Consider the following 27795-nt stretch of genomic DNA (forward strand, 5'->3'; position numbering starts at 1 on the left):
AATCCTGACTTATGAATTTTACACTTTAAGAAGAGGACATTACTGACATCAACACTATGCATTTAATTTATCTCTCATCACTTTTATACATTTTTATTATGTGGCCATATTGGCCCTTCATAATTCAGGTAGAGAGCTACATGGACATCGGGATCATGCATTTAGTTTTCCTCAAATGTATATAGCAGTCGAGAAGATTTTCCAAGATTTAATGCTTTTTCATTATATGACCATATTGGCCCCGCCCTAGGGTCTGAACCCTTGACCCAGGAATTTCACAATTAAGGTAGATAGTTTCATGGACATCATATTAATGCATTTAGTTTTTCTCAAATATAGAGAAGACGATTTTCTAAGATCTAATACATTTTCACTATATGGCCATATTGGCCCCGCCCTAGGGCCTGAACCCCTCACCCAAGGGCCATGAATTTCACAATTTTAGTAGAGGGTTTCATGGACATCATAACCATGCATTTAGCTTTTCTCCCACATGTGGAGAAATAGAGAATTTTGTTTGAAAATTTGGCTTTTTTGTGTGCATATTTTACCCCGCCCATAATATTTTCTATGATTTACATTACACAGTGAAATAGAATATCTTCAATTTCATATTGCTTTCAGGTGGACAACCTCGGGTTTTGTAGTTACAGTGTAAGCCGTTTTCGGATATGCTCTTTCATATTGTGTAATTAGTTGGGGTGGGTTTCTTTTTGCATATATATAGTCAAATAAGGATTTTTAATATATATGTAACATCAACACGATATGACTAATTTGGTTAATTGATTGTATCTTGTTTGACGTCTCACTCGAGACTTTTTCACTCGTATGCAGACGTCACCATTGACGGTGAAGGGCTTCAAATTTAGGCGTTTGCTCGGCGCTTACAGCCATTGAGCAGTGAGGGCTCTTTAGCGTGTCACTACTGTGACACAGGACATCTGATTTTAAGGTCGTCTCCGAGGACCCGTGACATTCACACTTGATGCCGAGCGTGTGGCGATGAAACTATCACAACCTGTTTCAACGACTTTGGTCTTTCGCAGCCGGGATTCGAACCCGGCCTTCCGCATGCGGGGCTAATAATCTGTTCCTTGGTATCAGACTTTAAAACGGCATATATTTTAATATGCGTATCAATATAAATAAATAACCATTTAATTTGTTATATTACATTAATATATTGAGTAAAAAATGGTTAATCTTCATTTTTATAGATCAACCTCATTTGCAATTTTCGTGTTCTGGTCTGTAAACATATGCCCCCCCCCCCCCCCCCCCCCCCCCCGAAAACAAAAAAAGTTTTGATATAAATTTGCTAATTATTATATTACTATTTATAATGCGTGTAAAAAGAATTTGTTTTATGTGGGGGGGGGGGGGGGGGGGGGGGGGGGTTAGAAATATTTTCCGTTTTCCATTTTTTTTTCTATAGTAAAACACACGATTTTAAGTATAGAGTTATCTCAATTCGTTTTGTCAAATCAATCAACTTTTATGAAAATTTATATAAATGTCCATATTGACGTAAAAAATCATTTGAAAATGATAACTTATAAAAATTGATCAGAAGGTAGGCGGCGGAACAAAACTATCGTTCGCAGTTCTTTGTACATTTAACAATGAAAGCGATAGTCTTTGAATTTTTAAATAGTCGTATTATAGATTGTATGATATATATGATAGTATATTATTTAAAGGAGAGGATTATCTAAGTTTTGAAACCTGTATCCAATCCTTTTGTCTAATTGGTTGAATGTATAATGTTTAACGTCCCTCTCGAGAGTTTTTCACTCATATGGAGACGTCACCATTGCCGGTGAAGGGCTGCAAAATTTAGGCCTATGCTCGCCGCTTATGACCTTTCAGCAGGGAGGAATCTTTATCGTGCCACACCTGCTGTGACTCTGGACCTCGGTTTTTGTGGTCTCATACGAAGGACCGCCCCATTTAGTCGCCTCTTACAACAAGCAGGGGGTACTGAGGACCTCTTCTAACCCGGATTCCCTCGGGATTTGTCTAACCCGGATTCCCTCGGGATTTGTCTAATTCCCGGGTTCCCTCGGGATTTGTCTAATTGGCAATCAAATATGTTCAGATCATTCATCTAACTACCATCTTTTGTTTTACACGTGATCTAGCATACTGAATTTAGTCTAATTAGAATCTAATGTCAAAACTTACCAGCGCCATTGTTTTCTTTCCGACCACGTGTTAAGAATACATGCCAACCGAATATGCACGAGAGTAAAAAATGAAATAAAAATTCCGACCCAATTTTTTTTTATCTGCGGTAAAATCAGCTTATATTGCACAAATTATTATATTCGCCATTATAGACACATAAGCAATGTTTGCGTGGGGTTGGTTGTACATTTTCTAACGTCCTGCTCGAGAATCTTTCACTCATATGGAGGTGTCATCATTTCCGATGAAGGCCTGCAAAATTTACGTTTATGCTTGGCGCTTCCGGCCTTTGAGCAGGGAGGGATCTTTATCGTGTTACACCTGCTGTGACACGGGGCCTCGGTTTTGCGGCCTCGTCCGAAGCACCATCCCATTCAGTAGCCTCTTACGACAAGCAGGGGGTACTGAGGACCTATTCTAACCCGGATCATCGGAGGTGGGGTACTGACAGGGCCGTAAATTAACCTTCAATTTGGAGGAGGCAGGAAATTAGGCGGGGGTCTGGGGGCCGCCCAGACGCTGAGCACATTTTGTGCACACTGAACACGTTTCGTGCAAAATCCTTGATTCTAGGGCCTTCTAAGATGTTACTTGACTAACTCATTCTAAAAGAAAGATTTGGAATGCTTTTTAAGGGAGGTATCATGTTCTTAGTTATTGGAAACAACATAAATTCTAATGAACTTTAAATTTTATTTTTTTTTGGCTCAAAAGTTGGAGGAGGCAGCTGCCTCCTCCGCCTCCATGTAATTTACGGCCCTGACTGAGGACCTATTCTAACCCGGATCCCCGGGGGTGGGGTACTGAGGACCTATTCTAACCCGGATCCCCACGGAGCGTCTGTTAGCTTGCTTAATCATTTAATTTTTAAAAGTGTTCATAAACTGGCTACAAGTAACTCCTATTTCAACCATTCATCGGTTTGTTTCGATATTTATGATACCGGTATATGGGCTTGGAATTTTGAGGGAAAAGTCAAGTCGGTCATTCCACCATTTCCTTTTGCAATTAATACGCGAACACACGGAACTCTGTGAGGTATATATACATTTTATTTTGTTTACATGTACATACCAATTAGGCATGCATGTATCCTGGAAGAGTAAGTAGAAATAGTCAGTTACAAAAAAAGTCAATACACTTTTCAGAAAGGTTACATGTGTATTCGTTAAGATTAGTGTAAAATAATGAAATTCAAAAGTTAATCTAGTATCAGAGAAAAAGTAAAATGTTCATAGATATGGTCCATTTACGTGACTAGTCACATGTCATAGTTTCAATTCATGGTAAAATCACAGGCAATTGTATCGCTTGGGTTCGAATGTGGGTACAAAATAGCAAAAAATTCCATTTGATATCATCTTGGACTGTCTCTTAGAGACATGCATCTCAGTACCAGTAAAATCACTCAAAAACATAGTGATAGTATGTGCATACATTTTTAATAACAACATGACTTTTGTGGCGGAGGAATGTCATCCGCTGGTGGAATTTGAACGTTGATGACGTTTTTGTATTTCTCTGGCACTTTAATGCTGTTTTCCATCTGTCCGCCGAGCTCTGGATTGGCCATCCGCAATCCTAGAATAATTACACAAATGTATTACAAACAAAGATGAATTGAGTCTTTATAAACTTATATGATTTCAGTTGTTGTACAGAAGACTGGTAGCGAGAGATCTTTTTCTTTCTTTTTATAACAAGTACTTCAGCTACTATTACAAATTTCACAGAATTTTTATAAAACCTACGAGAAACAAAGAAGGTCTTACATGTATAATTGGTATGTATATTTGGCTGTATTAGCGCGTGATGACAAATATCTCTTCATGAACGCAGTGCTATATAGACCTACACGTATTTCATACTGAAAATCGTCAATTAAAAGTACTTGACATACGTAATTGTGTTTAATCAGTCTATTTCGCTGTTGTAAAAATGATAAATGACTAGCTCCATAGAATCCGAACCTAAGTCATAGAAAAGTTCCTCAACATTGGTTCCCAGTTTGGCCGATGTCTCTGTATAAAGCATTCTGTGTTTCATTGCGTACGCACGACCAGCCTAAAGACAAGTTTTGTATATCAATAAACCCCATCTCTCTCTCTCTCTCTCTCTCTCTCTCTCTCCGTATATTGATTGATTCGTGTTTTCCGCCACACTCAACAATTTTTCAGTTCAAGATAAATATTTTCATCTATATACATAAGTTTGCAGTATTTTCATCATGGTAATGTGTGAATTACTCACTTCAATGTAGCTATATCAACATGAAAGAAAGTACTCACAAATGACTGAACAATCAAAACTAGAAAGAAAGCAATGCAAAACTGTTTAACTGAAAATTTTACCGTTGCTTCTATTTTTCTTTTGCTGCCTAGATCGGATTTATTGCCCACCACTGCTGTGGTCACGTGAGACGGTGCGCTGGCAAGGAGTTCAGTTCTCCACAATTCCAAGCTATGGAAAGACTCCTGTAATTGATGATTTAGATCATTTTATAATTTCATTACATGAAAGTTGAAGATAACGAACAGTGATCAATCTCATAACTCCTATAAGCAATACCAAATAGTGAGTTGGGCAAACACGGAGCCCTGGATATACCAGAGGTGGGATCAGGTGCTTAGGAGGAGTAAGCATCCTCTGTCGACCGGTCACACCCGTCGTGAGTCCTGTATCTTGATCAGGAGTTAATTCGTTTATCCGTTTTAACAAATGTAAAGATACCGATACCTTTTCAAATTTGAATTTTTAAAAATATATATCAAAAGTTAAATTGACACAATACCTCCGACGTAATATCGTACACCAGCAAAGCTATGTCGGCGTCTCGAAGATACATGGGAACGAGGCTGCGAAATCTCTCTTGGCCCGCCGTGTCCCATATTTGGAATAGAATTGTCCTGTCTTCTATATCCATAGATCTGATGTAATAGCTAGCTGATTAAAAAAAAAATCAAATTTAAAGAACCTCGCTTTATCAATGCACACTTTCATTGGATATCATTATTATTCTTTATTGCTCAAAACGTATGTCTTATGGCATACATGTATACAATTTTAAAAGTACAGATAAACAATAGTATGGTACCTAACATTATGCTATAGAAGAATAGTGTTACGTAAATAAAAGGTACAGTGAAGATATTGCCCCAAATTACACAACTCTTTGAAATTTTTTACACTTAATAATTATATAAGTTTAAAAACAGATGGGTTTTTTCCCCCAGTAATACGCCTTGATATCTCTCCTACGCAATTCGCTGAAGTGAGGACATTTCAAAACAAAGTGGAATTCATCCTCAATATGTAAGTGACACAATTTACAAGAGCGGTTTTTTCTTGCTACATTCATATGGCGTCCGCTCTCAATGGCAAGATTGTGTGAAGACATTCTAATTCTACTTACGTGTTTCTTATACACATGCGGTATTGACTTAATCAAATAAAATTGCAATGAAAAATAGTCATAAACGTACATACAAACACACCGTGGCGAGGAGTTGATTTGTTCAACAATATTCTGCATAAAAATATCTATGATTCTTTGCTTAATTAACTATTTGAAAATAAAATATAATGGACAATTCTTAGGTGATTCAATAACTTAGCTAACATGTGTTAGTAAAATACTCGGATTCCCCTACACAGAATAATAGATATATTACAACTTGGTTTCAAAAGCAATAACCCTGAACAGAAAGTTTCAAACATTTGTTTTCATACTATTGCAGGCAGTACAGTTTAGGGTAAATGCACGTTACTGTCGTGACTTGGTATTTCACACGTTGAGAACGCTTGGAATGTAATGAAAACTACATGGACTATATTTACATTTCCAATGTTTTCGCCTTTGATAGCTTTACAAATTGTGATGATAGTCATTTCCTCCTCATTGTGCTGTAGTTGTGAACAATGCGCGTGTGAATAGTACGCCTATCTTAACGGCTGGGAATTCCGACAGAAATGAAAGTAAAATGTAAATATAGAAATATATTTCAATTTTGAAAATATACAGTGTGAGTGTATGAATTGCACCGCTTCACACAGAAGTCCTCACGCACCTTCACGAGTGGGGATACACTGTATTTCGTTTAACAGTCTGCAAAGGGGACAAGAAACTCTTCTGCTAAATAAGGACATCTTTTTTTGTGTATTTTACAATGGGGTTATTATTTTTTGAAAATCCCAAGAGCAGTGGCGGGTGCGCTTATATAGACATACATGTACCCATTTGGCAGAATTCACGGATTTTCATAAATGGGGATTTCTCTTCTATCTGGCTCAAATGGGTAGGATTTGGGGCCACTTCAGTGGTACCTGAAAGACCGGTTTGTTCCTTGCTGTACCAAGGGCAAGGTTTGGGTTTACCCCTGGGGGTCTTAACAATGGTTATGCTTGTCTGCACCGATGGGATATTGGGCAAGGCAGATACGAAGATTCCTGTGACTTTGTTCAACTCCAAACGTTTTAGCAACCACATACTGCTGGTAAATCACACATGCTTAATAACACTGATCGTCTGCAGCATTACCACTCCATCTTTAACGCATTTTCACCTACTCTCCTTAGACAATTGAAGAATGATCCCACACCCCACAAGAGAGAGAGAGAGAGAGAGAGAGAGAGAGAGAGAGAGAGAGAGAGATATGTGTGTGCATACATGTGTATGTGTGCCAGTGCCAAAACGTTTGGAATTGATCAAGGTATAGGAACTGTCGCGCCTGCCCAGGGATATTCCATCGGTAACATTTAAGTATCTCAAAAAAAGAAAAAGGGGAAACGTTGGGTTTGTGAATTCAAGTTGTCAACATGTAGTGCATTTTCAATTTCTAAATGATCTCTCTTCACATTCTTCCTGTTGTTAGATTTGCACAACTGACTTACCTCCTACAGTATGGGCTATTTTTTCTTCAAAAGCGTTTTTAGTAAATCGTAGAGCGATGGCAGTTTTCCCCACACACATATCACCTACAACAACGACCTTGACCCGCACAGGGTCATCACTTTCACTCAGTTCAATTCGACTCATAGTCCATGGTCATTTTGATTTGAATTATCCTTTGAATTTCAATCCTGTTAAAAAATATAAAAAGAAACTACAGTGTCATGCGTATGATACCATTTTATTACTAAACCACGACAACAAAGTGTGGATTATACTGTGATGAAATAAAACGTTTCTTTCCATTTCTATGCACACCATTGCACTCGCTCCTAAAGCTATATATGAATAATAAAAAGATAATATCTTTAAAGATAGTTGGAATCTTAGTGATTCCGTAAACGATTTATGATTCCAGAAATTTTGGAGCGCTCGTTAATTCAAACCAAATATACGTGTATATTAGCTGATTTTGATAACCATATTTCTTTGATATCTTTTGATCAAAAACAACAAAAAACAAATCTGGTTGTCAATGATAAATATACGAACAATCACCTTCTAGTAGATTGCTTTATATACATGGACCATAATATTTGTTTGGATGTCGGAAAAGTCATTTGGTTTACTTGGTATGTAAATGTTCTGTGAATGCCATTTTTAAAAAGTAATTAATATAGAACGTTTCCTGTTAGTACAGTAAAACTGTTCTTGGAAAAGTCAGTTTCATATTCTACTGACAAAATGAAATCAATCTTAACCTCTAGTTTCCTGCTTCCAGCTAAGTGCCTAGTTGTGAGGGGCGTCATTTATAAACTCATCGGAGAGAGTGAGCTTGTGTCTCATATTTTTTGCCACCTTATGCATGTAAAATGCGACCCCGAAGTTAAATATTTGCAAAATTATGGGTCCAGTAAACAAACATGTGACTGGCTGGCAGATGGACGAGATTCACTTGTAATCAATGCCATCTTCCTTTAGCAACAACGGGTGAAATTGATGGCGCATAATGATGTTAGTGACGTGGTCGTTATACGACACCTACACTGTACCCTTGTCCACGCCGTTACCTGCGCTTGTGTGTTGAGGAAGAAAGCCATTGCTTCCGCAAGGAAAATATCAGGCCCAGATTATACTGAAGTTTATAATTATAGTTAATTAAATGGTTTTAAAAGAGAAAATATATAAAGTTAAATAGAATTTTTAAAACTATATTCTTACATGTAATATATAACTGCTTATATCGTCATTCAGTTAAAATAAACTACTCACTCAAAATGAAGATTTGTGAATCCGCCACTTAAATATGACATTTTATGACTACAACACATGCACGTATATACATAATGATCAACTCACCGTCTGCTGCTTTTGTAGGATATTCACTTTATACATGTAATTTCATTTCTGCTTGTTAACGAACCTCTAAAATCTATTGGAATGACTTAATATTCAGTCCATTCTCTTGAAACGAGAACAAGGAAATCCCATGCAAATTTTAAAAATATCTAGTTTACTATTTACTTCCGCTTTCAGATAAAACTGAATATTGGACCATTGGTGATTTAAATAGTACTCTTCTTGAGTTGAATATTCGTATAGACATGTACATATCACGTCCATGTATCATTACTCCCACGGGGCACATGTACTTGTATAAAATACCGCTTATTTTATACAATCCTCTCATGCTCGGATCTAGAGGACAGTCGGGGGGGGGGGGGGATCCGGACCCCCCCCCCCCCTTGCAATTTGCAAAATATATAAAGCATACATTCACAGAAAGTTGAATTAACCCATACACGTATTTTTTTTAAAGAGGGTTGGTTGGTTTTCTTCTTGTCAAACGTTCGACCCATCCACCCCCACAAAATCCTGGATCCGCGCATGGCTCTAATGATTTATCAATAATAACTTATATAGCACCTTATCTTAAATAAACTTTAAAACGCTTTACACAAGTACAGCACGTAACATAAAGCAGAATCAAGAAAACTTATATCATCTTTGAAAAGAGTCAGAATCCTAAATTCGATTACTTTAAGCTCTGTTTTAAAAGGTTTGAGACTCTCGATTTTTCTCAACTTCACTGGAAGTTCATTCCAAAGAGATGGTGCAACTCTGTCAAATCTACGGTCACCATGCATTTTCGATCGAACTCGCAACACAACTGGTACCTTTGAATACGGAACTTTCGTGAGGTGCCGGAACGACCGATTGGAATTGACTTTTATATACCGTGGTCACGTGATAGTCATCAAATAGTATGGTGTTTTTCTAGCAGACAGTCCGTAAAGAGTTATGAGCATTCCTACGATGACGATCCAAGTCACTATTGATGCTTAGTACCTGATTGTAAATTAGATGGAAGGAGAAAGGCGCATTTAGAGGCGTATCCTTGGATGCAAGGCGTGAAGCTTTAGCGATAGTTCTCTCGCCAACTCACATAATTTCCACATGTGCTTGGATTCAGGACCCCTCCGAATAAGCTACATGAGTTGATTTAATTATTTTGTTGTTGATAATATTTCTAATACATGTCAACAACGTCGTGCATACCCCTAAAGTCCAAAATAATTCAAAATAAGTCCTTTTAGAAAAATACCCTCACTGGTTATTATAACAGAACAAGGTTTCTAATTCCCGCATCGTGGCGTCTGCAAAAATGTCAAACTCCCTGGGAAAACCTTGCCCATAGTCGTTCAAAATTCATTTACCCTAAAAGTAACAGTCCACGTAGCTTCATAAATCATCTATGGTTTAGATACACAACTTTTTAGTGACACATTTTATAGTCCCATCGGGGAATTCCGTCGTTTCTTGCAGGTAGTCGTAGATTTTCAACTTTGATGGCCAGAAGTAGAGAAATAGTCACTGAATTAATTCGAGCTTTCAATCTTATCTGATATCTCAGAAAATGCGTATTTGTGTTTTAGCTTATATATAGGCATTCTTCATGTGTCAATGTACTTCATATTATGCAGTTTTTAGCTCACCTGACTCCAAAGACAGTTATCTGCAGGTATAACTAATCAGGGAACAAAACACAAAAACTGGTTCATACTGACAAACTTTAAAGATGATTTATTAACTAAGGACTGAAAACCTACCATTCACCACTACTCACCAGCAGTAGTTCTGATGGAAATTGACAATCTCTACCCAGAGTTATCGTTCCTTACACTCAAATATACCTCTGTCAACATCTCAAAATAAGCAATGTTATTCCATATATAAATCCACTTTTTAAGGCTAATAAATCTAAGAATTACTTTATAAAATATCGGGAAAATATAGGACAAGCAACTATTTGTAGTTTTTTCCCCATTATTATGCATTCTTCATGTACCTATGTATAGGCTTGATGCAACACAACAACCCAATATCAGCGTTTCAACCCAAATCTATGCTTTTTGTGTCACAAAAAGACTTGACATATGCTCAGTATTTATTTATTTACGTATATATTTGTAACTGAAGTGGAAACCATACTTCATTTAAGCATAATTAGGTGCCATTTTACAAAAATTTTGTAAATCCCTCGAGACGTTGACATACATGTGTGTGTATGTGAGAGCAAGGAACGACATCTCTGGGCAGAGATTGGGAATTGAACCTTCTTTTCCCCCAAGACAGTTAAATACAGGCAAAAGTAAATAATAGTTGACCAGGTAGCGTAATGTTCAACACACTCTCTTCTCACTGCCGTCACCTGTGTTCGATCTTCAGGAATGCGTTAGAGTAATTAGATTCCCGTTCATACACGTTTTGAATATTGAGGATACAGACTCATAATTCACACCATGGCATATATTATTGAGCTAGCCTTCTCTAAGCCCTTTGATATATTTTTGTCCCACCCTGGTCAACCACTACTAAGGCTACTGACAAACAAGTTGATGTTGCAGGGGTTTCAACAGTTTCGGATATTATATGGTCGTTATAATGATCTAGTTTGGTAATAAAACATAAATTTTGGTTAAATGCTGTCTGACGCGTTTCATACCGATTGTTAGGCCGTTCTTGGCACACTGAATTTGACTACGGATTACTCCGTATCCCTGATCAAGATACAGAGCTTACGGCGGGTGTGACCGGTCGACAGGGGGTGCTTTCTCCTCCTAGGCACCTGATCCCACCTCTGGTATATCCAGGGGTCGGTGTTTGCCCAACTCTCTATTTTGTATTGCTTATAGGAGTTATGAGATTGATCATGCACTGTTCATCATCTTCACATTTCACAATATACCAATCTACCAACCGCACACCAAGATGGGCCCCGAGACAATCATTCACCATTGAATTTCTGTTTTTTAAATCAGCGATATACAGGTGGGTATGTGGAGACAAGTCAGTAATTGAATAAAACAGACCTCTAATGTATTAACAAGTGCTCCCTATAAAGCGAATACAACGCACTGATATATTGCCTGACAGACAGCCGTACACGCACGATGCCGCCATTTTATTTTATATAATTAAAAATAACACAAAAACCGATTACTTTGCTTAAATTAGCTTTGTACAAATGACAACTAATAAAATTGTGCATGAAAACATTGTAACTTGACAACATGCATGTAATATTCTCCTGCAAAAAGCATCAGGGCCGGCCAGGAAAAACTAGATATAAAATAATGATATTTACCAATGAAAAACTCTAAAAAACCTGTGTCCGTTGCCGAATGCCACTGGATGTAGAGAGTTTGTGAACGGACCTAACAAAATACCAATGATAAAAACATATTCATAATATACAGTAAAATGTGAAAGCTCGGTCCGTCTACGCGCCAAAAAAAAACTTGGTCGTTATATTTTCCCATACAAAGTCTATAACTTATAATCATTGAACAGTGAGGGTTCTTTAGCGTGTCACACTTACTGTGACACAGGAATCCCCTTTAACGGTTTTGCCAAATGACATTAACTTTGATTTAGTGAATATTTAAATTATGTTTTCCATACATAAACTATGCTCTCAGGGGATTTCTAAAGCTAAAAGAATTAATTCATTTTTGTGGTAATAATACAACGAGTTTAGCCCCATGTGGTTTACATGATATTGAAAATGGTGACACGGGATGTAGTCCTATTTAAACCCTCTTGAAAATTGTCTTCCCTTTGGAACAGTTATAATTTACCTTGTATATCTTGAAATAAACAATGAAGTTCAATATTCAAATATTAAAAACAACGAAAACGCCAGGTGGCATCACTAAAGACATTAAAAACATGCATCGTTGCAAATTGTCAATGTATTAGGGTTGGTTGTATCCACAGGGGCTAAGCCCGTTTTGGGCCCGAACTCTGTGATATTTATGGTATCACAGATTTCGGGCCCAAAACGGGCTTAGCCCCTGCAGTTGTATCCTACGTTATACTTTCACAGAATGGTTGGATTCAGTGTTATAAACGTTAATAAACGTCTTGATCGCAAAGTTTTCTTCCCGACGTTTATGGTATACATTTGTAATGGTGTTGTCTTTTCACTGATGTAATTGAATTTTAGGCGGGGTTTTCTGGTGTGTGTTTTTTTAATGAAGAAAACGAACGACAGAGACCAATTAACACGAAGTTCTCTAACTGTGTTGAAGTGTTTGAGTAAGTGGTAGGAGATCTGACCAAATGCTATATATCATTCGAACCAGAATTCTTTGCATCACCTGATAGGCTATATAATTGTTAAGAATTATTGATTTGTAAAAAGAAAATTATGGGCCACTTTCTACCCTCTCCTCACCACAGGCAACTGCATCGCTTGGCTTCGAATTTATCACCAAAGTGTAAAAGTATTACAATTTTCAGTCAATTGGAGCTATTACAGACTTCATTTTATGAATTGGGGTAAGAAATTCAAGGACAAGGGACGTTATTGGCCAAAATTGGCCGCGTTTCAAAAACCGATCACATTTTGCAGGTAGAAAGGTGATAATTTTCTCGTTTCATTCATATATAACATGTACCATTTTCTTGTTGCTTGTATTGAAAATATAACGTTACAATATTGCATTGTTAACTCTGACGCTGTCTTCCGACGGTTGCTTTTTCGGAACGACGTCATCGACGTTATAGGATTTACAGTCCCCTGATTCTTCTAGAATATTTTTCTAAAAGTTACAATATTAACTTTTTATATCAAAATACTCATTGATATCAAAGACTATTGAAAACTGGCATGCTATGGAAAATACATTATTCATTTACATGTAACTTAATCGTGGTCATAGACATTTTGCGGAAGAATCTTGTGTTAATTAGAGTGAGAAAAATAATGCGTGTAAATATATTTGTTAAACGTTGTTGAGTAGAATGCAATCATATTTTCGAAGGTGCTGTTCGATATCCTCCTATTCAAATGAAATATGGACAATAAATTGGCTCTTGAATTTTCTTTTTCCTTTTTTAAACGTTGATTGAGTCGGATAAAATTACTTGTTATGCTATGTACACCAAGGACTATATAACAGGTCTGCTTACATGTGTATGCAATATACATGTTACAGTACATGATACGAATAAAATAAGTCTGCCTGCTGTGGGTATTTACAAAACATATTGAATAAAGTGTGGTAAATGTACATGTACTAAACGATAGAAATTTATGTTGCATGAATGGGATATCATTTTCTTGGGTACAGCAAAACACGTCAAGTAATATATACATTAACTTCAGATGGTATATTTCATATAGCAAATGTATTTAAAATCCCTCACAAAAATGCGTCATGTTTATATCTTTACATTCCCCTAAATGGTCAACAAAGAGTAGTTCCAACTCTCTCTCTCTCTCTCTCTCTCTCTCTCTCTCTCTCTCTCTCTCTCTCTCTCTCTCTCTCCATAGTGTTCATCTTTGATAAATGAAAATTACATCAGTCAGTGGGCATGTCATTGTATGCACCGACATTCAGTCTAAATCTAGAACAGACTCTGAGAAGTTGTTTAAGTACATGTATAGACAATGTAGTATATTTAAATGCTTTTCCCAGGCACTTATTTTCATACGCGAATAAGGAAATATTGAGTGAAACGCCCCCCCCCCCCCCTATTCTTGATAGTAGTATTGAATGAGAAAAAAATAGGCTTAAAATTATGAATTGAACCCATGTAGCAAAGAATATCCCCCCTCCCGGCGATTTAAGAATTCGAAGATCAGGCAGAAAGGTTTTTTTTCATTTCCTAGTTAACTACCAACTTATCTTTCGACTCCACTCCCAATAAATGATGCCACGTGTCTGTTTCCAAGAGACAGTATATGTAACTACAACAGACCTTTTTTAAAAACGAATTTAATAAACATCATGCATCATTTTTCAATGTGCGGGCCAGGCCTATCCAGAACACCTTGACGTTAGAGAGAGAGAGAGAGAGAGAGAGAAGCGTCTACATATGTACATAACCTTACGGTTATACTCCAGTTTTCCTAATCATGGAGGGGCATACATCAATACTATTAATATAAACTTTTAATAAAAATCACCACAACACATATATTATATATTTTATAAGATTGATAAAAGTTGAAGTGTCATTAGACTGGTCAAGTTGTTCCCATAGCAAGGAAATGGTCGACATCACCCCCACCCACCCCCCCCCCCTCCCCAAAAGTGGAGGGGCAACCCCTCTTCGATACTACGGTGTTTGAATATTTATATCTATACATGTATATATACACATGTACATCCTGCCCAATTACCTTTGTTATATAAGTGCACCTGTAAATGTGCATCTATTATATATATATATATATATATATATATATATATATATATATATATATATATATGACCCCGTGGGGATCCAGGTTTGAGTAGGTCCTCAGTACTCCTTGCATGTCGTAAGAGGCGACTAAATGGGGTGGTCTTCGGATGAGACCGCAAAAAAACTGAGGTCCCGTGTCACAGCAGGTGTGGCACGATAAAGATCCCTCCCTGCTCAATGGCCATAAGCGCCGAGCATAGGCCTAAATTGTGCTGTCCTTCACCGGCAGTGGTGAGGTTTCCATGAGTGAAATATTCTCAAGAGGGGCGTTAAGCAATATTCAATCAATCAATATGCGATATAGAGAAAAATCTGCCACAACAATGGTCGAAGTTTCAAATCGATCACAGGTTTTCGACGTTTTAAAGAAACCACATCTCGCTGGAAGATATAAATAATGATTTGCTGTTAATTTATTTTTAATTTAAACCGTTTTAAGAACCTTTGGAATCAATATCTAATTACTAATGTAGTAACATCTAATTTCAACATGCATCATATATATACATGCATGCCGCGGCATGTACGTTAAAATTGATGTAAGAAAACTGCTTTAAAGAAAAACCCGCACAAACACGTCAATATTATTAGCAACAAGTTTTATGCATTATATATATTTGTATCAAAGATAGTTTAAAAAGCGAAAAAAGTAACAGACATCCCAACTATCTAGCTCTTGAGATGTAACGTATTTTTTGCCGAAAATGAACGAATTTTGGTCCGATTTTTGTAAAAAGAAAATAAATTCAAGTTATTACAGGTCTATGCGTGTCTTTGATTATATTTTTTTTTAAATTCAATTTATTCTTAAATAATCTTATTTTGAAAAGACATGTTCCCGTGACCTTTGAAAACGAAAGTAGAATAATTTCCATTCATCATGCGGTGGATTTTTGATCCGCCTCCGTGACTTGAAAGGCAGACATCTGCATTTATTAGGTGCAGATATTTATGGCAAACTAGGTAAAGCATTAATTGTTTGACAGGACATACATGTCTTTATTAAATCGCAGAGTAAGTAAAAGTTTATGAGGTTAAATGATGGAACAGTTTGCTTCAGTTCTATAACATGCAAAATATTGACTTTACGTAACGAAAACGGCCGATTTACGTATTCATTCTTTTTTAAAATTCATATTGTTTGCAGCCAACAACCGACACCATATTGATAATGAAAGAAGAATATTAATGGATAATTAAACATGCAAAATATAAATCTGGTTGTTGCATGCAAAAGTGTTTTTTTTTTCTTTAGTTCTATAACATGCAAAATATTGACTTTGCGTATCAAAAACAGCCGATTTCGCATTCATTCTTTTTTAAAAATTCATATTGTTTGCAGCCAACAACCGACACCATATTGATAATGAAAGAAGAATATTAATGGATAATCAAACATGCAAAATATAAATCTGGTTTTTGCATGCAAAAGTATTATTATTTTTCAGTTCTATAACATGCAAAATATTGACTTTGCGTATCAAAAATAGCCGATTTCGCATTCATTCTTTTTTAAAATTCATATTGTTTGCAGCCAACAACCGACACCATATTGATAATGAAAGAAGAATATTAATGGATAATTAAACATGCAAAATATAAATCTGGTTGTTGCATGCAAAAGTATTTGTTTTTGCTAAAGTTTATTCATAATTTATTTCAAATCAACAGATTCCGCTAAACAGCTCAACTTTAGCGTATATTCATGACGTCATAATGAAATATTACATCATTTTCATGCAAGTGGGATTAGAAGAACATCCTAGTTGTGTAAATAAAAAGAATAATTAAGCATAGTATGAAAGTTGAAAAAATGAAAAAAATCTCGGCGGTATATAGCCAATAACGTCCCTTGTCCTTAGAAATGATATCTAATGCTGCACATAGTTTGTTGCAATGCTCAAACATTGTTTAGTCGTTTAGTGCAAGGGTCCAGCTAAAAGTCGACCAAAACATAATAGGCATTTTTCCGAATTCATTTCTGCATAATTTGGAAAGTATACGGAATTTTAGGATGAACTTTGGTAATAATGTAGATTGATTATGTATGAATATATTAGAATACAAAGTAGAATTTTATATCAATTGCTTCATTGTTTTTACATAAGCTAACTTAGGTACCCTATATTTAGAGTTCTATACCTTTACTCTTTAACAGTAAATTCGACCCCAATTGCCTGTGCCCCTCACGGACATCTACACTCTCCATAGTAAAATGCATGTAATTTTGTATACTTTGAAAACATATGTGTCCTTTAGAGGGTTGGTTGTACTCTACGTTAAAAACACGATTGTATCTTGCGTAGGAATGGTTGTGACCAAATGACGTTTGGCCACGGTGATAAAGGAGTTATGAGATTGATCGTTCGTTATTTTCACTATAGGAATTCTTCAAAATCAGGAGCTAAAATATTGTACCATAGAAGTAATAATTTCGACGGAAAATTTAATGGTAGTTTTAATTAGACGGTAAGTAATGCAACATGAATGGTGATACAGAGCAGGGGCGTAGCCAGGGTACTTTTGATGTGGACGCCTGAGTAGGCAGGGGGTTTTGGGGCCGCCTTAAGGCCCCCCAATGAGTCCAGGGCAAAGCCCTGGTGGGGGCCCAGCCCCCGGAAGCTGGTAAATTTGAGACGATTTCGATGTGTAGGCCCCTATATTTGACCCTACTGAACGCATTTTTCGTACACTTTATAAAATTTGTTACGCAGCCATATTCGAGGTCTGTTCTGTTTTTGTACGAAATGCGGACAAACAGTTGTAAAATCTCAAAAATGAGAAAAGGATCTGTCCAATACCGTTGTATGAATAACCCACTACAAACAATTTTAGACCTTTGAAGAGACAAAACAAACACATAACAATTCCGGAGAGGACAAATATAATTGTCATAAATATTGCCCTTCACTACCTTTTGATATTTCTACCCCCCTCTCTCTCTCTCTCTTTTGGTTGTTGCAAAAATGATGTGGACGTTTGTGAGTACAAACGTACGCCTGGCTACGCGCCTGCAGAGCTGGTCAAATAACTTACTTGTAGCGAGGGACGTCACCCAGATGCGGCACTGACTAAAACCCTGTCTCGGTCCCGGTCTTGGTCCCGTGACTAAAACCCGGTCTTCAGTCCCGGTCCAAGATTTTTTTCATTCAATAAAAACAATATATCAGGATATTTGAGCCCCATTTCTCGTTAACTATATATGACATACAATGCCTGCATTCTGATAGTTGATTGATCATATTATTGTCGTCTTTCGTAAAATAATATGTGAAAACTCCGGGACCGGTGGGACCGAGAAATAAAAACAATGCTAAAAGCCGGTCCCAGTCTTGACATTTTCCCCCAATAGCCGCTTTAATCTACCTTTTCATAAAAACGACAAGGACGTGATACTCAATGGCATCCCTTTGTATATATATTCTTCTGATTTATTGTGTGTAGATTTTTCATTCCGATTTTCTTTATATATGCCAGAATCGCACTCAACTACATTGTAGGCCCTACGTGACATTTATATTTTTTCTATTTAGGTAAAAATCAGTTTTTCAAAGATTCATGTTTTGTATTCCGAACCCGATCTCTTTATACATGTATGGGTATATACCGTATTTTACATATATTTGTATTTGTACCATAGTTTGGCGTGCTTTCTTTTGTTAAAAGTGTGGGTTATCTGTACTTAAAATCCACCTATGACGTCATTTTTTTGTTCGAACACTCCATTATTTTTCAGGAATGGAGTGTTCGGATGCAACAAAAGAATGAAAAACGTAAGACATGATTAAAATGCACAAAGTTTAGTTTTTATTAATCCAGCAAAGGTGGATTTTAAGTGGGTCAATGTACTCGTATCGCTCCATTCCTTAAAAGCAATGGACCTCTGTCCATTACTTTTAAGGAATGGAGCGATACGAGTACATTAACCCTTACATAACCCACACTTTCTTCAAACCCCGCCCACATTCTCGAAGAAAAAAAACCCATCACTGTCCACTGTATGAAGTTCCTCCAGTTCAAAATTGCACATAACTGACTCGGACTAAGTTCTCCAAATACATTATAGATATTCGCACTGACTCTCACTTAAACCTTGATACAAGATAAAATCGTCAATGGTCTCGTCCCAAAGACTTTCTATTTCTATATTCTCCTCAAGTCGAGAAACACGTGTACGTAGAAATACGGTTCTTTTGTACTTCCACTTAATAAAAACGAACACCAATAACAAAACAATATTTTATTTTGCTTTTGCGTTCATTGTATAGCAGAAAGTCACTCCAGTACAAGTTTCAACATCAAATACACAGTTTTAGAAAACTTCTGACGTTTTTAATCTGACAAGCAGCTTGTCATACTGACTCTCCAGTCTACAATTATCTGACTCGGTAAGCAGCTTATCAAGTACTGAATTAACACGACTTACAAACTGTAAAATAAACTCTCCCGTGCAAAGTTTGAACGCCAGAATGAATACCATTCGATCCTCACTTCCCTTCAAAACCTTCAAGCCCCGCCCCTAAATCTCATTGGCGTTTCCACAAAAGAAATTAATTTAAATTTTATTCTAATTCACCTAGTTCAACCGAAATAAATTATATTTCTTTTGTACTTCCACTTAATAAAAACAAACACCAATAACAAAACAATATTTTATTGTTTGCTTTTGCGTTCATTGTATAGCAGAATGAAAGAAAGGAATTTCATGAAAAATTAGGAACTTATAAACCTAATTTTAGTGAAACTAGTATCAAGCATATTTTGATGTAACCATCTTTAGCGGGCTCCGACCTCCATCTCCCATGTCTCTTATTAACTCAAACTGTGGCGCCCCCCGCTCTTAAACTGTGTAATCCAAATTCTGATATATCTGGAAATAGTGATTGTAAAGCTTCAATAAACAATTCCCTCATTCTTGAATACGTAAATACGTAAAAGATTTATTTACCTTTTTTAGCTGATAACCCGACTTTGTTTTACTCGAAAACTGAATTCTGAACTCTCATTGGAAAATCCACACCATGCAAAGTACATTTCCAAATTTCTGACAGGACATAAGTCACTATTCGTTCCAGTTATAACAACATACTGACCATCCCTTTACATATCAGTCTTACTTTTCTCAATGAATATAGCCATATGAGTGTTCAAAACAAACATCTGATGTTCAGTAACTCACTACTACGTAAAAAGCCTGCATATCTAAAACATTTTTTTACTAGCTCCGAAGCTGTCGGAGAAGAATTTCCAATTACAGAATGCACCCACCGAATTCCATATAAAGCTGAGCATAACACACTCACAGACACTCCTTCCTGAATTAAACTTGCGAGATAAACGCAGATCACCAAGGGTTTCCTGTCCACGGACGACTGTCTGTCTTGCGCTTCTTAAGAGCCCGGTTTTCAGCTTTGTAAATCTTGCTTTCGTCATCTGAATCGCTCGCTACCGGATTTGCCACGTACTGGTGAACTGTCTCCCACCCTCCAGATGAAGAATCGGCTATTCTGACATGTTTGTTACGCTCCTTCATTTTTTGACCTGCTTCCTTGATAACTTCTTTAGCATACTCTAATTTCCCGTTATCAATGGCCCAGTTTATTGAATCCGAAGACTCCTGAATTGTACTGAATTTTATGTCCTTTTCATTTCCAGATAATTTCGTTCTGTCCTTTGAATTTTTTCAACTCTGAAGTCGCAGAAGCACTTACACCTTGAATTTCGTATTTTAACCTAGAAACTTTGTATTTTACAAATTCCTTAATTTCTTCTTTTTGCGACTTTAACTCAACCAGTAAATTTCTTCCTTTCTTATTTGATCTTTAGTTTTCTTTTTCTTTTCTTTTTTTTCAGTTGTGGTTCTTTTAGATACAATGCTTTTTAAAAATTCCACCTAATATATTTATAGTATTTATAAAAGTGTGCCATACATAGAGCACACAGCACATATGCTTACCAAAAATGTCAGAATCTGTATATACTTATACAAAAGATACCCTCTGACTTTAGATGATCTTCAAATAATCTATGGCATGTTTTTACTGTAATATTATGTGGTAACTATATTTATTGTAAATAGTTATATACATATATGTACAAACACATTTAAAATTGTGCTGCAGGTAACAGTTTGTTTCCTATTTTCAAAATATCTTATATTTCAAATTGCATAAATTTGACATAAACTGACAAATTTACATACAATGAAATCTACATTTATAAATATGCAGGACATACATGTAAATCTATTTAAGAAATAAATTTCAGTTTTGAAAATACAAATAGGCCTACTGTTAGCGCTTCATGAAAAATATGCCTGCGTGAAGCATTTCATGCCCATTCAAAAGTTATGGCTTTTCAAAAGTAGGTCAAATTTCAAAGGTGAATAATTGCATGTACAGAAAGGTATTGTCCCAACTAAGGAGTACACACGTGAAATGTGAAAACCCTATCAACATGCATTCAAAAGTTATCATGGCGAAGGTTCAAGCTTTTGCTGACAGACGTATGGACGAAAAACTATATATATGCGCACCGAATATCCGATTACAGGGGCATTAAAATGAACTTGAACATTTGCTTTTCAAAAGCATTAATCTTGTATTGGTATTCAAAATTTTTCCTGAAAGTGTTGACGAAAGTGCACATTAATTTTGTTTCGCTATCAACAATGTTTCAATAATTGTGATAAAATTTAAGGACAATATGTTTTTCTTTTTCATTTCACTAATGAACATAATTTTTTAAAGTACTTCAAACATCGTACATTCTGGACTCTCATATTTTGCATGTGCACGCTACTTTGTATTATTCTAATTTACATAGAGGTTTTTCTTCCCTGATTGATACATAACGTCATACTTTAACGATTCTCACGATATACTCGCAAATGAGAGAGAGAGAGAGAGAGAGAGAGAGAGAGAGAGCAAACAGTCAGCCGTATGTACATATGTACAGAGACCGGGTTCGGAATGGAAATAGAAAATGAATTAATTTTGTAAAAACTATATGCCACAGTAAATTACAAACAAATACACCAGGATTATTTCTCTTCTACATCCTTTTCTTTTTATGAAAATGTATCTGTAACGCGTTCATTTGGGAGAAAAAATCACGTTGTTGAGTTCGATATTTTGACATAAAAAGGAAAATTGGAATAAAGCACAAACATACAATAAATCAGAAACATGTGCATACAAAGGAATGTCATTGAGTAATCCTTATCTTATTTTTTATGAAAAGGTATATTAAAGCGACTATTGAGGAAAAATGTCGAGACCGGGACCGGCTTTTAGCATTGTTTTTATTTCTCGGTCTCACTGGCCCAGGAGTTTTCACATCCTATTTTACGAAAGACGACAGCAATACGATCAATCAACTATCAGAATGCAGGCATGATATATGTTATATCTAAATTAACGAGAAATGGGTGCTAAAATATTCTGATATGTTCTGTTTTTATCGAATAAGAAAAGTCTGGAACCGGGACCGGAGACCGGATTATAGTCACGGGACCGAGACCGAAGACCGGGACTGAGACCGGGTTTTAGTCAGTACCCCACGTTGCACATTAATATTGCTAGAACCCAAAGCCCGTTTTGGGTCCGAACTCTGTGATACCTTAAATATATGGTATCACAGAGTTCGGGCCCAAAACGGGCTTAGCCCCTGTGTTACTTAGAACCGACCGGATCTAAATGTAAATTTCCAGATATGAATTACATATACGATATCTAGCTGCAGACAGACCGTCGGTGAGTTACAGTTCTGCAGCTATACGGTATGAAGCCATTGAAAGACTGAGCACTACGAAATTCGGTGAAGGCGGCAGTCCAAATATCCAGCCGAGCCGAATCTCGACTAAACACAGCTATTGTTGGTGAACTTGGTCGATTCCCAATGTATATTGATGTCATAAAAAGCTGTTTTAAATATTTACAAAGAATTTTAAATTCCGAAGTAAATTCCTTATCAAGAAATGCTGTACTTGAAAACAATGTATTATACGATAATAACAAAAGCAGCTGGATCAGTAGCATTCATTATATTTTGAATAAGTTGGATATACATGTACAATGCCCTATACATGATAAAAATATTGTTTCAATTGTTGCTAATAAGTTGTATGAAAGATTTAAATATCAGTGGTGTAATACACTCTCAGACAATGCAGACAAACAATTTGGTAAATTACGAACCTATGCACTATTCAAAACAAGATTCTGTAGAGAAAAATATTTTTCAGTAATTCGTAATCCTCATGTTTTGCAATGTTTCACAAATTTCAGAATCAGTTCTCACTCTTTGGCTATTGAAACTGGACGTTACACACAAACACATGTAAATAAGAGAATATGTACTGTCTGCAAGTCTGACTGTGTAGAAGATGAATTCCATTTTGTATTTGACTGCATAGCATACCACCACTTAAGAAAACCATTCATAGAGTCCATGAACATTTTGTGCAAGAATTTTATAAACCTGTGTAATAGACAAAAATTTATCTGGCTTATGAGCAACGAATGTAACAATATTATTGAAAAATTTGCCAATTACAGATATAGCTGTTCATTACTAAGAAAAGTTGATTTCTCATGAACTTGTAAATTTTATTTTTCATCTATCTTTTGGATAATCACTCTTTTATGATTATGTATATGAACTTTATATTCTTTGTATGCCCTCTGGGCCCAAAATTGGAAATAAATTACTTACTTACTTACTTACTTACTGTCCCAAACGTCTTTATTGGCAGGGGGAAAAAAATTGAATATCTTCCCGCGAAAATTTTAAATTGTTCGAGGATTTCCGAAAGAAACAAGAAAGGAGCAATCGGAACAGTTCCGATTGAAGAAAGGAGGAACTGAAAATTGTCACGTGGATTGTTATATTTACAAACACACGCTATGACTTCACTTAAAGTCCTTTCCACAAAACAGTCATCATCTGTTTTGTCGGTGCAGTGATCCAACATGGCTTTCAAGGACATGATTATATTATGGAACGATGGCGTTAATTCATACCTGGAAGAGGAATTTGAAGAGGCCATATCCAAGTTCCAACAGATCGAAAATCCGAATGCACGTATCTTTTACAACATCGCCTTTTCATACCTCCAGCTAAATAGACTAGATGATGCAATAAACGTAAGTTGTGTGTGTGTATATGTGTATATGTATATATATATATATTATTTGCATTATATATTAGGCCTGATTTAGGTTTGTAGATTAATTAATATTTACTACATGTCTTACTTGCTCTCTCCAGAATGAGTGCATGTAGCACTGAAATTGTTGGAAATAATTAAATCAAATAATCTTTTAAAATTTAGATTAGAGTCTGACAATGCATATATGACAATGACATGGAAATTAAATGATTTGATTACAACATTAACTCTAATTAAAGAGCTATAATTTACCAACTTAAGACATCTAGATATCACAATATTATAAGAGAAGTACATGTATAATGTAATATTAAGGAGGGACTCTACATTGTCATAATGGCTGACTTCCTTTTAAAATGTGGATGAAAATATAAATATCAGCAATATTTATTTATTCATTTAAAAAATCATCATGTAGATGAGTAGTTCAGTAGGTTAGCATGTTGACTGCTCACTCAGAACTGTAGATCGCAGGTTTGAGTCCAGCAAGGGTTTTAATTTTTTTTTCAGATTGCTTTCTACTATTTCAACTGTATTTTTTGACAAAATAAAGTTAGTAAATTTGAAAGTTTTCAATTTCAAAATATTGTTGTACATATTCTCCACTTTTCATCCAATGGCATATCAAATTTCTCTGGTGTAGCATACATCCTTAAAGTATGTAGGCCCAATTTTTCAAAGTTGTCCACCTCTGTTATAATAAGAGAACTTGTGGTGTTCATTGAAATCTAATTTAAACCAATCAGTATTCATATAAATAACTACGTTTTATTATCTTAAAAAACAATATGCTTTGATGAATCATAAATCTTTTGCAAATTTGATTATTTTAGGAAAATTATGAATTTAAAATAGCTACATGTATTATGAATCACTACACATGTAAAACATGGGAATAAAGATGTCTGTGTACTTGCAAATTACCCCTAGATGAGTAAATGGTGTGTGCTTTGATCATTCAAACATGTTCAAAGTCTCTAATTTTAGATATAATCTTCAAAATTATAATTCTTTACAAGAATAGCAAGGATACAATACAGCCTATTCCACACTCGGTCCTGTGTATAATTTAAACCCCTGGCCTGCATATCATATATATTTCATGGAATGCACATAGATGGCTGTATATCATCATGCATTGCTTAATGCTCAGACATCAGTGGTTATTGAATGAGTATATGTACACATTATGTTTCACTTTCGTTACAGTTTAATTATTTTAATAAAAATTATAAAATTCAGTCTTGTGGTTGACTGAATTAATTCTTGTACTCTATTTTTTAATGAGTGAGATCTGTATGATTTACCAATTTGTAATTGAGTCTGTCAGATTCATTCATTTACATCTATTTACAAGAGATCAAAATTCAAATATTTCCTGGTATTACTAGTAAACAGGTATTTATCTAGGTTCTTTTTACTTATGGTATTCAAGGGTATCTTTTCCCCTTTGACAACAAACAAATTTTCCCCTTTGACAACAAATTTTCCCCTTTCCATAGATAAAAATTTCCTATCAGTTGTAGAAACTACACAAAATTGTCTGAGAATTTTAACATAATCAAATAATTTTATATATTATATTCCTAGTCATTTTCTATATAATTCTCAAAGTTGTACAATATACGTAAGAATCAGTGTAATCATGCAATCAATTCATATGCCTGTTTTGAGATATAATCTGAGGATGTCCCCCACCCAACCCCTTCCCATGGGCAATTATATCGCTTAGGTTCGAATTTACTATTAAAGATTAAAGAGTACTCTTTAATAGTAAATTCGAACTCAAGCAATATAATTGCCTGTGGGACTGGAAGCTCACAATTGCATTCTCAAAAATTCCCTTAAATATGAAATGGGTAGTAACATAAAAAAAACCCAGCTATATATATATATGTATAGTCTGCATATAATGACATCCCTCAAATATTAGATTAGGAAGTGCAGTACCTAGGGGATATGTACTGTCTTTGCAATACACTCTAAAGGTTTCTTTTAGATTCCTGGAACCTGCCCATGCTTTTACTGAGGCATAAAAAGGTCAACAGTGTAAATACCTGGGGACTACTTTTACCTGTTTAAAAACGATAATGGACATTAAGACGTCATGTGCTACTGAAATATTGTCTTGGGCATTGGTATCTTCATTTTAATACTTAAGTATTGTAATAATGGCATGTATGTAAATTCCAGACAGTTATTTTATTTTAAACTTTATTTTTCAACTCCTTGCATGTACTTAATGAAGATCAAGTAGTGTGTAAATTGTGTATCCTGAAATGATCTGATATTGTACACCAGTATAGAGGAAGTACGTGCTATTTGTATATATATATATATATGTATATATATATGAGAAAAATACTGACACGTGACTGAGCCTAGCATACATACGTGTAGTTTGCATCCTGATTGACGTAATTATCTGACACTTAAAACATTCCTTAATCATCAAATAATATCCTCTTTGTTTTTTCTTTTTCGTTTCATATTTTTAAAGCCTTGATTTTGTTGGCTTCAAAATTTAGACCATGCTGAATTTATAATACACATTTATTGAACCCTGATAGCTGTTTAAAACCACAAATTATATACCATCTTGTATAAAATTTCATTTTATGCCCCTGCTATGAAATGGCTTGGGTCATACACATGTATTATAGTGTTACCCCTTTCTGACCATCCTTCCATCATTCTATCATCTGTCCTGTGAATTTTACAATGTGTGGGGTCCGACATGTCACAATTTGAATATAAATATCAAACAACAGCTTATTATCTAAGAGTCCCAGGAATCTCAGATTAATTATTATTTCCAGACTTTTTTTGCTGTGCTTGTAGATAATAAGTTGATTTCTGGTATGATTCTTTTTATTGGTGACTTGATAGATTAAGTTTATAAATATATAGAGTTTCATATTTTTATGAAAGTTATTGCCCTTAAACTTTCAAAATTTCAAATTTTCAGCATGATTTTTTTGGGCTAGCTGTGTTTGAAATTTAACTCAATATGCCTCAGACAATATAGTAACACTTAAATGTGGTATTTATATTTACGAATCAGATTTGTCTGATATCTACCAATTGAAGCATGCCAAATGTGTGTATAAAATTTCATATTTTCCAAAATGATGCTTTAGAAAATTAACTTGTTCCATCGGACTGACTAAAACAATTTAAATGTCAGTCAGTCCACCAGACTTATATAGTAACCACCCTGCAGTCACAGACTGACGGGCATATATGTTAATTTCAAGCCCTGACTTTCAAACTTGCATATCAGCAGGGGCATTTGTCTCACACTGACACATCTAGTTTAATGTGCAAGACATTTTATGCTATAAAATTCTCCAAGAGAAAATATTCATAAGTTTTCTTTCTGTATCATTTTAGGTCACTGAATTATACTCATGTTGCCAATTGCAATTTACTTTTGTCTGTTGTGAAATATATGAGTCCTGGCCGGGGGTTTGGATGCTATTGCAGGGCTATATGGCTCATCGAATAATACATGTATTTTGTTATCATTGTCTCCTCTACGTCAAACAACCTGTAACCGGAAGGGAGAAAATGCAATAGTCCAGACTGGGATTCAAACACGGACCCCCTGAGTTAGGGCTGGGACGATTCAGGGTTAGCTCGATTCGGTTCGGTTTCGATTCAGAACAGCACAGTTCGGTTATTTTCGATTCGGTTCATGTTAGGTCAAATTTATCTAATGACCGCACAAAAATTAACAATTTTAATGAGTGGCATATTTGATTTGATTTTATTCAAGTTACATGAC

General features: G+C 35.6%; 2 protein-coding genes across 4 annotated transcripts in view; one reads left to right on the forward strand and one right to left on the reverse strand.

Annotated features, from left to right (window-relative positions):
• Positions 1–3219: 3219 nt before the first annotated feature.
• LOC130051745 (uncharacterized) lies at positions 3220–8617 on the reverse strand. Of its 2 annotated transcripts, XM_056154324.1 has the most exons (6): positions 8438–8617; positions 7081–7269; positions 4982–5133; positions 4542–4664; positions 4161–4254; positions 3220–3771 (listed from the first exon to the last, which is right to left on the reverse strand). In XM_056154324.1, exons 2-6 carry the CDS (start codon positions 7223–7225, stop codon positions 3632–3634), a joined length of 654 nt encoding a protein of 217 aa, XP_056010299.1. In that variant the 5' UTR covers positions 7226–7269; positions 8438–8617; the 3' UTR covers positions 3220–3631. The 2 variants fall into 2 exon arrangements, with proteins under 2 accessions (XP_056010299.1, XP_056010300.1); XM_056154325.1 differs by lacking the exon at positions 4161–4254 and having other exon boundaries at positions 8438–8597.
• Positions 8618–23690: 15073 nt separating this feature from the next.
• LOC130051746 (uncharacterized) overlaps positions 23691–27795 on the forward strand; it is a 26866-nt gene continuing 22761 nt past the window's right edge. For both annotated transcript variants that reach the window (XM_056154326.1, XM_056154327.1), the window contains exon 1: positions 23691–23982. In XM_056154326.1, the coding sequence (XP_056010301.1) occupies positions 23809–23982 (174 nt within the window). In that variant the 5' untranslated portion in view covers positions 23691–23808. The remainder of the gene's footprint in view (positions 23983–27795) is intronic.

This window comes from Ostrea edulis, chromosome 2 (genome assembly GCF_947568905.1).
Source record: "Ostrea edulis chromosome 2, xbOstEdul1.1, whole genome shotgun sequence".
NCBI classification, from domain to species: domain Eukaryota; kingdom Metazoa; phylum Mollusca; class Bivalvia; order Ostreida; family Ostreidae; genus Ostrea; species Ostrea edulis.

Excerpts from the sequence above, each read along its gene's own strand:
- LOC130051745 (XM_056154324.1), bottom strand. The coding sequence starts at position 7,225 with ATGAGTCGAATTGAACTGAGTGAAAGTGATGACCCTGTGCGGGTCAAG. Across the intron at positions 5,134-7,080 it reads AATAGCCCATACTGTAGGAG|CTAGCTATTACATCAGATCT; the intron begins GTAAGTCAGTTG and ends TTTTTTAATCAG. Across the intron at positions 4,665-4,981 it reads TGTACGATATTACGTCGGAG|GAGTCTTTCCATAGCTTGGA; the intron begins GTATTGTGTCAA and ends CATCAATTACAG.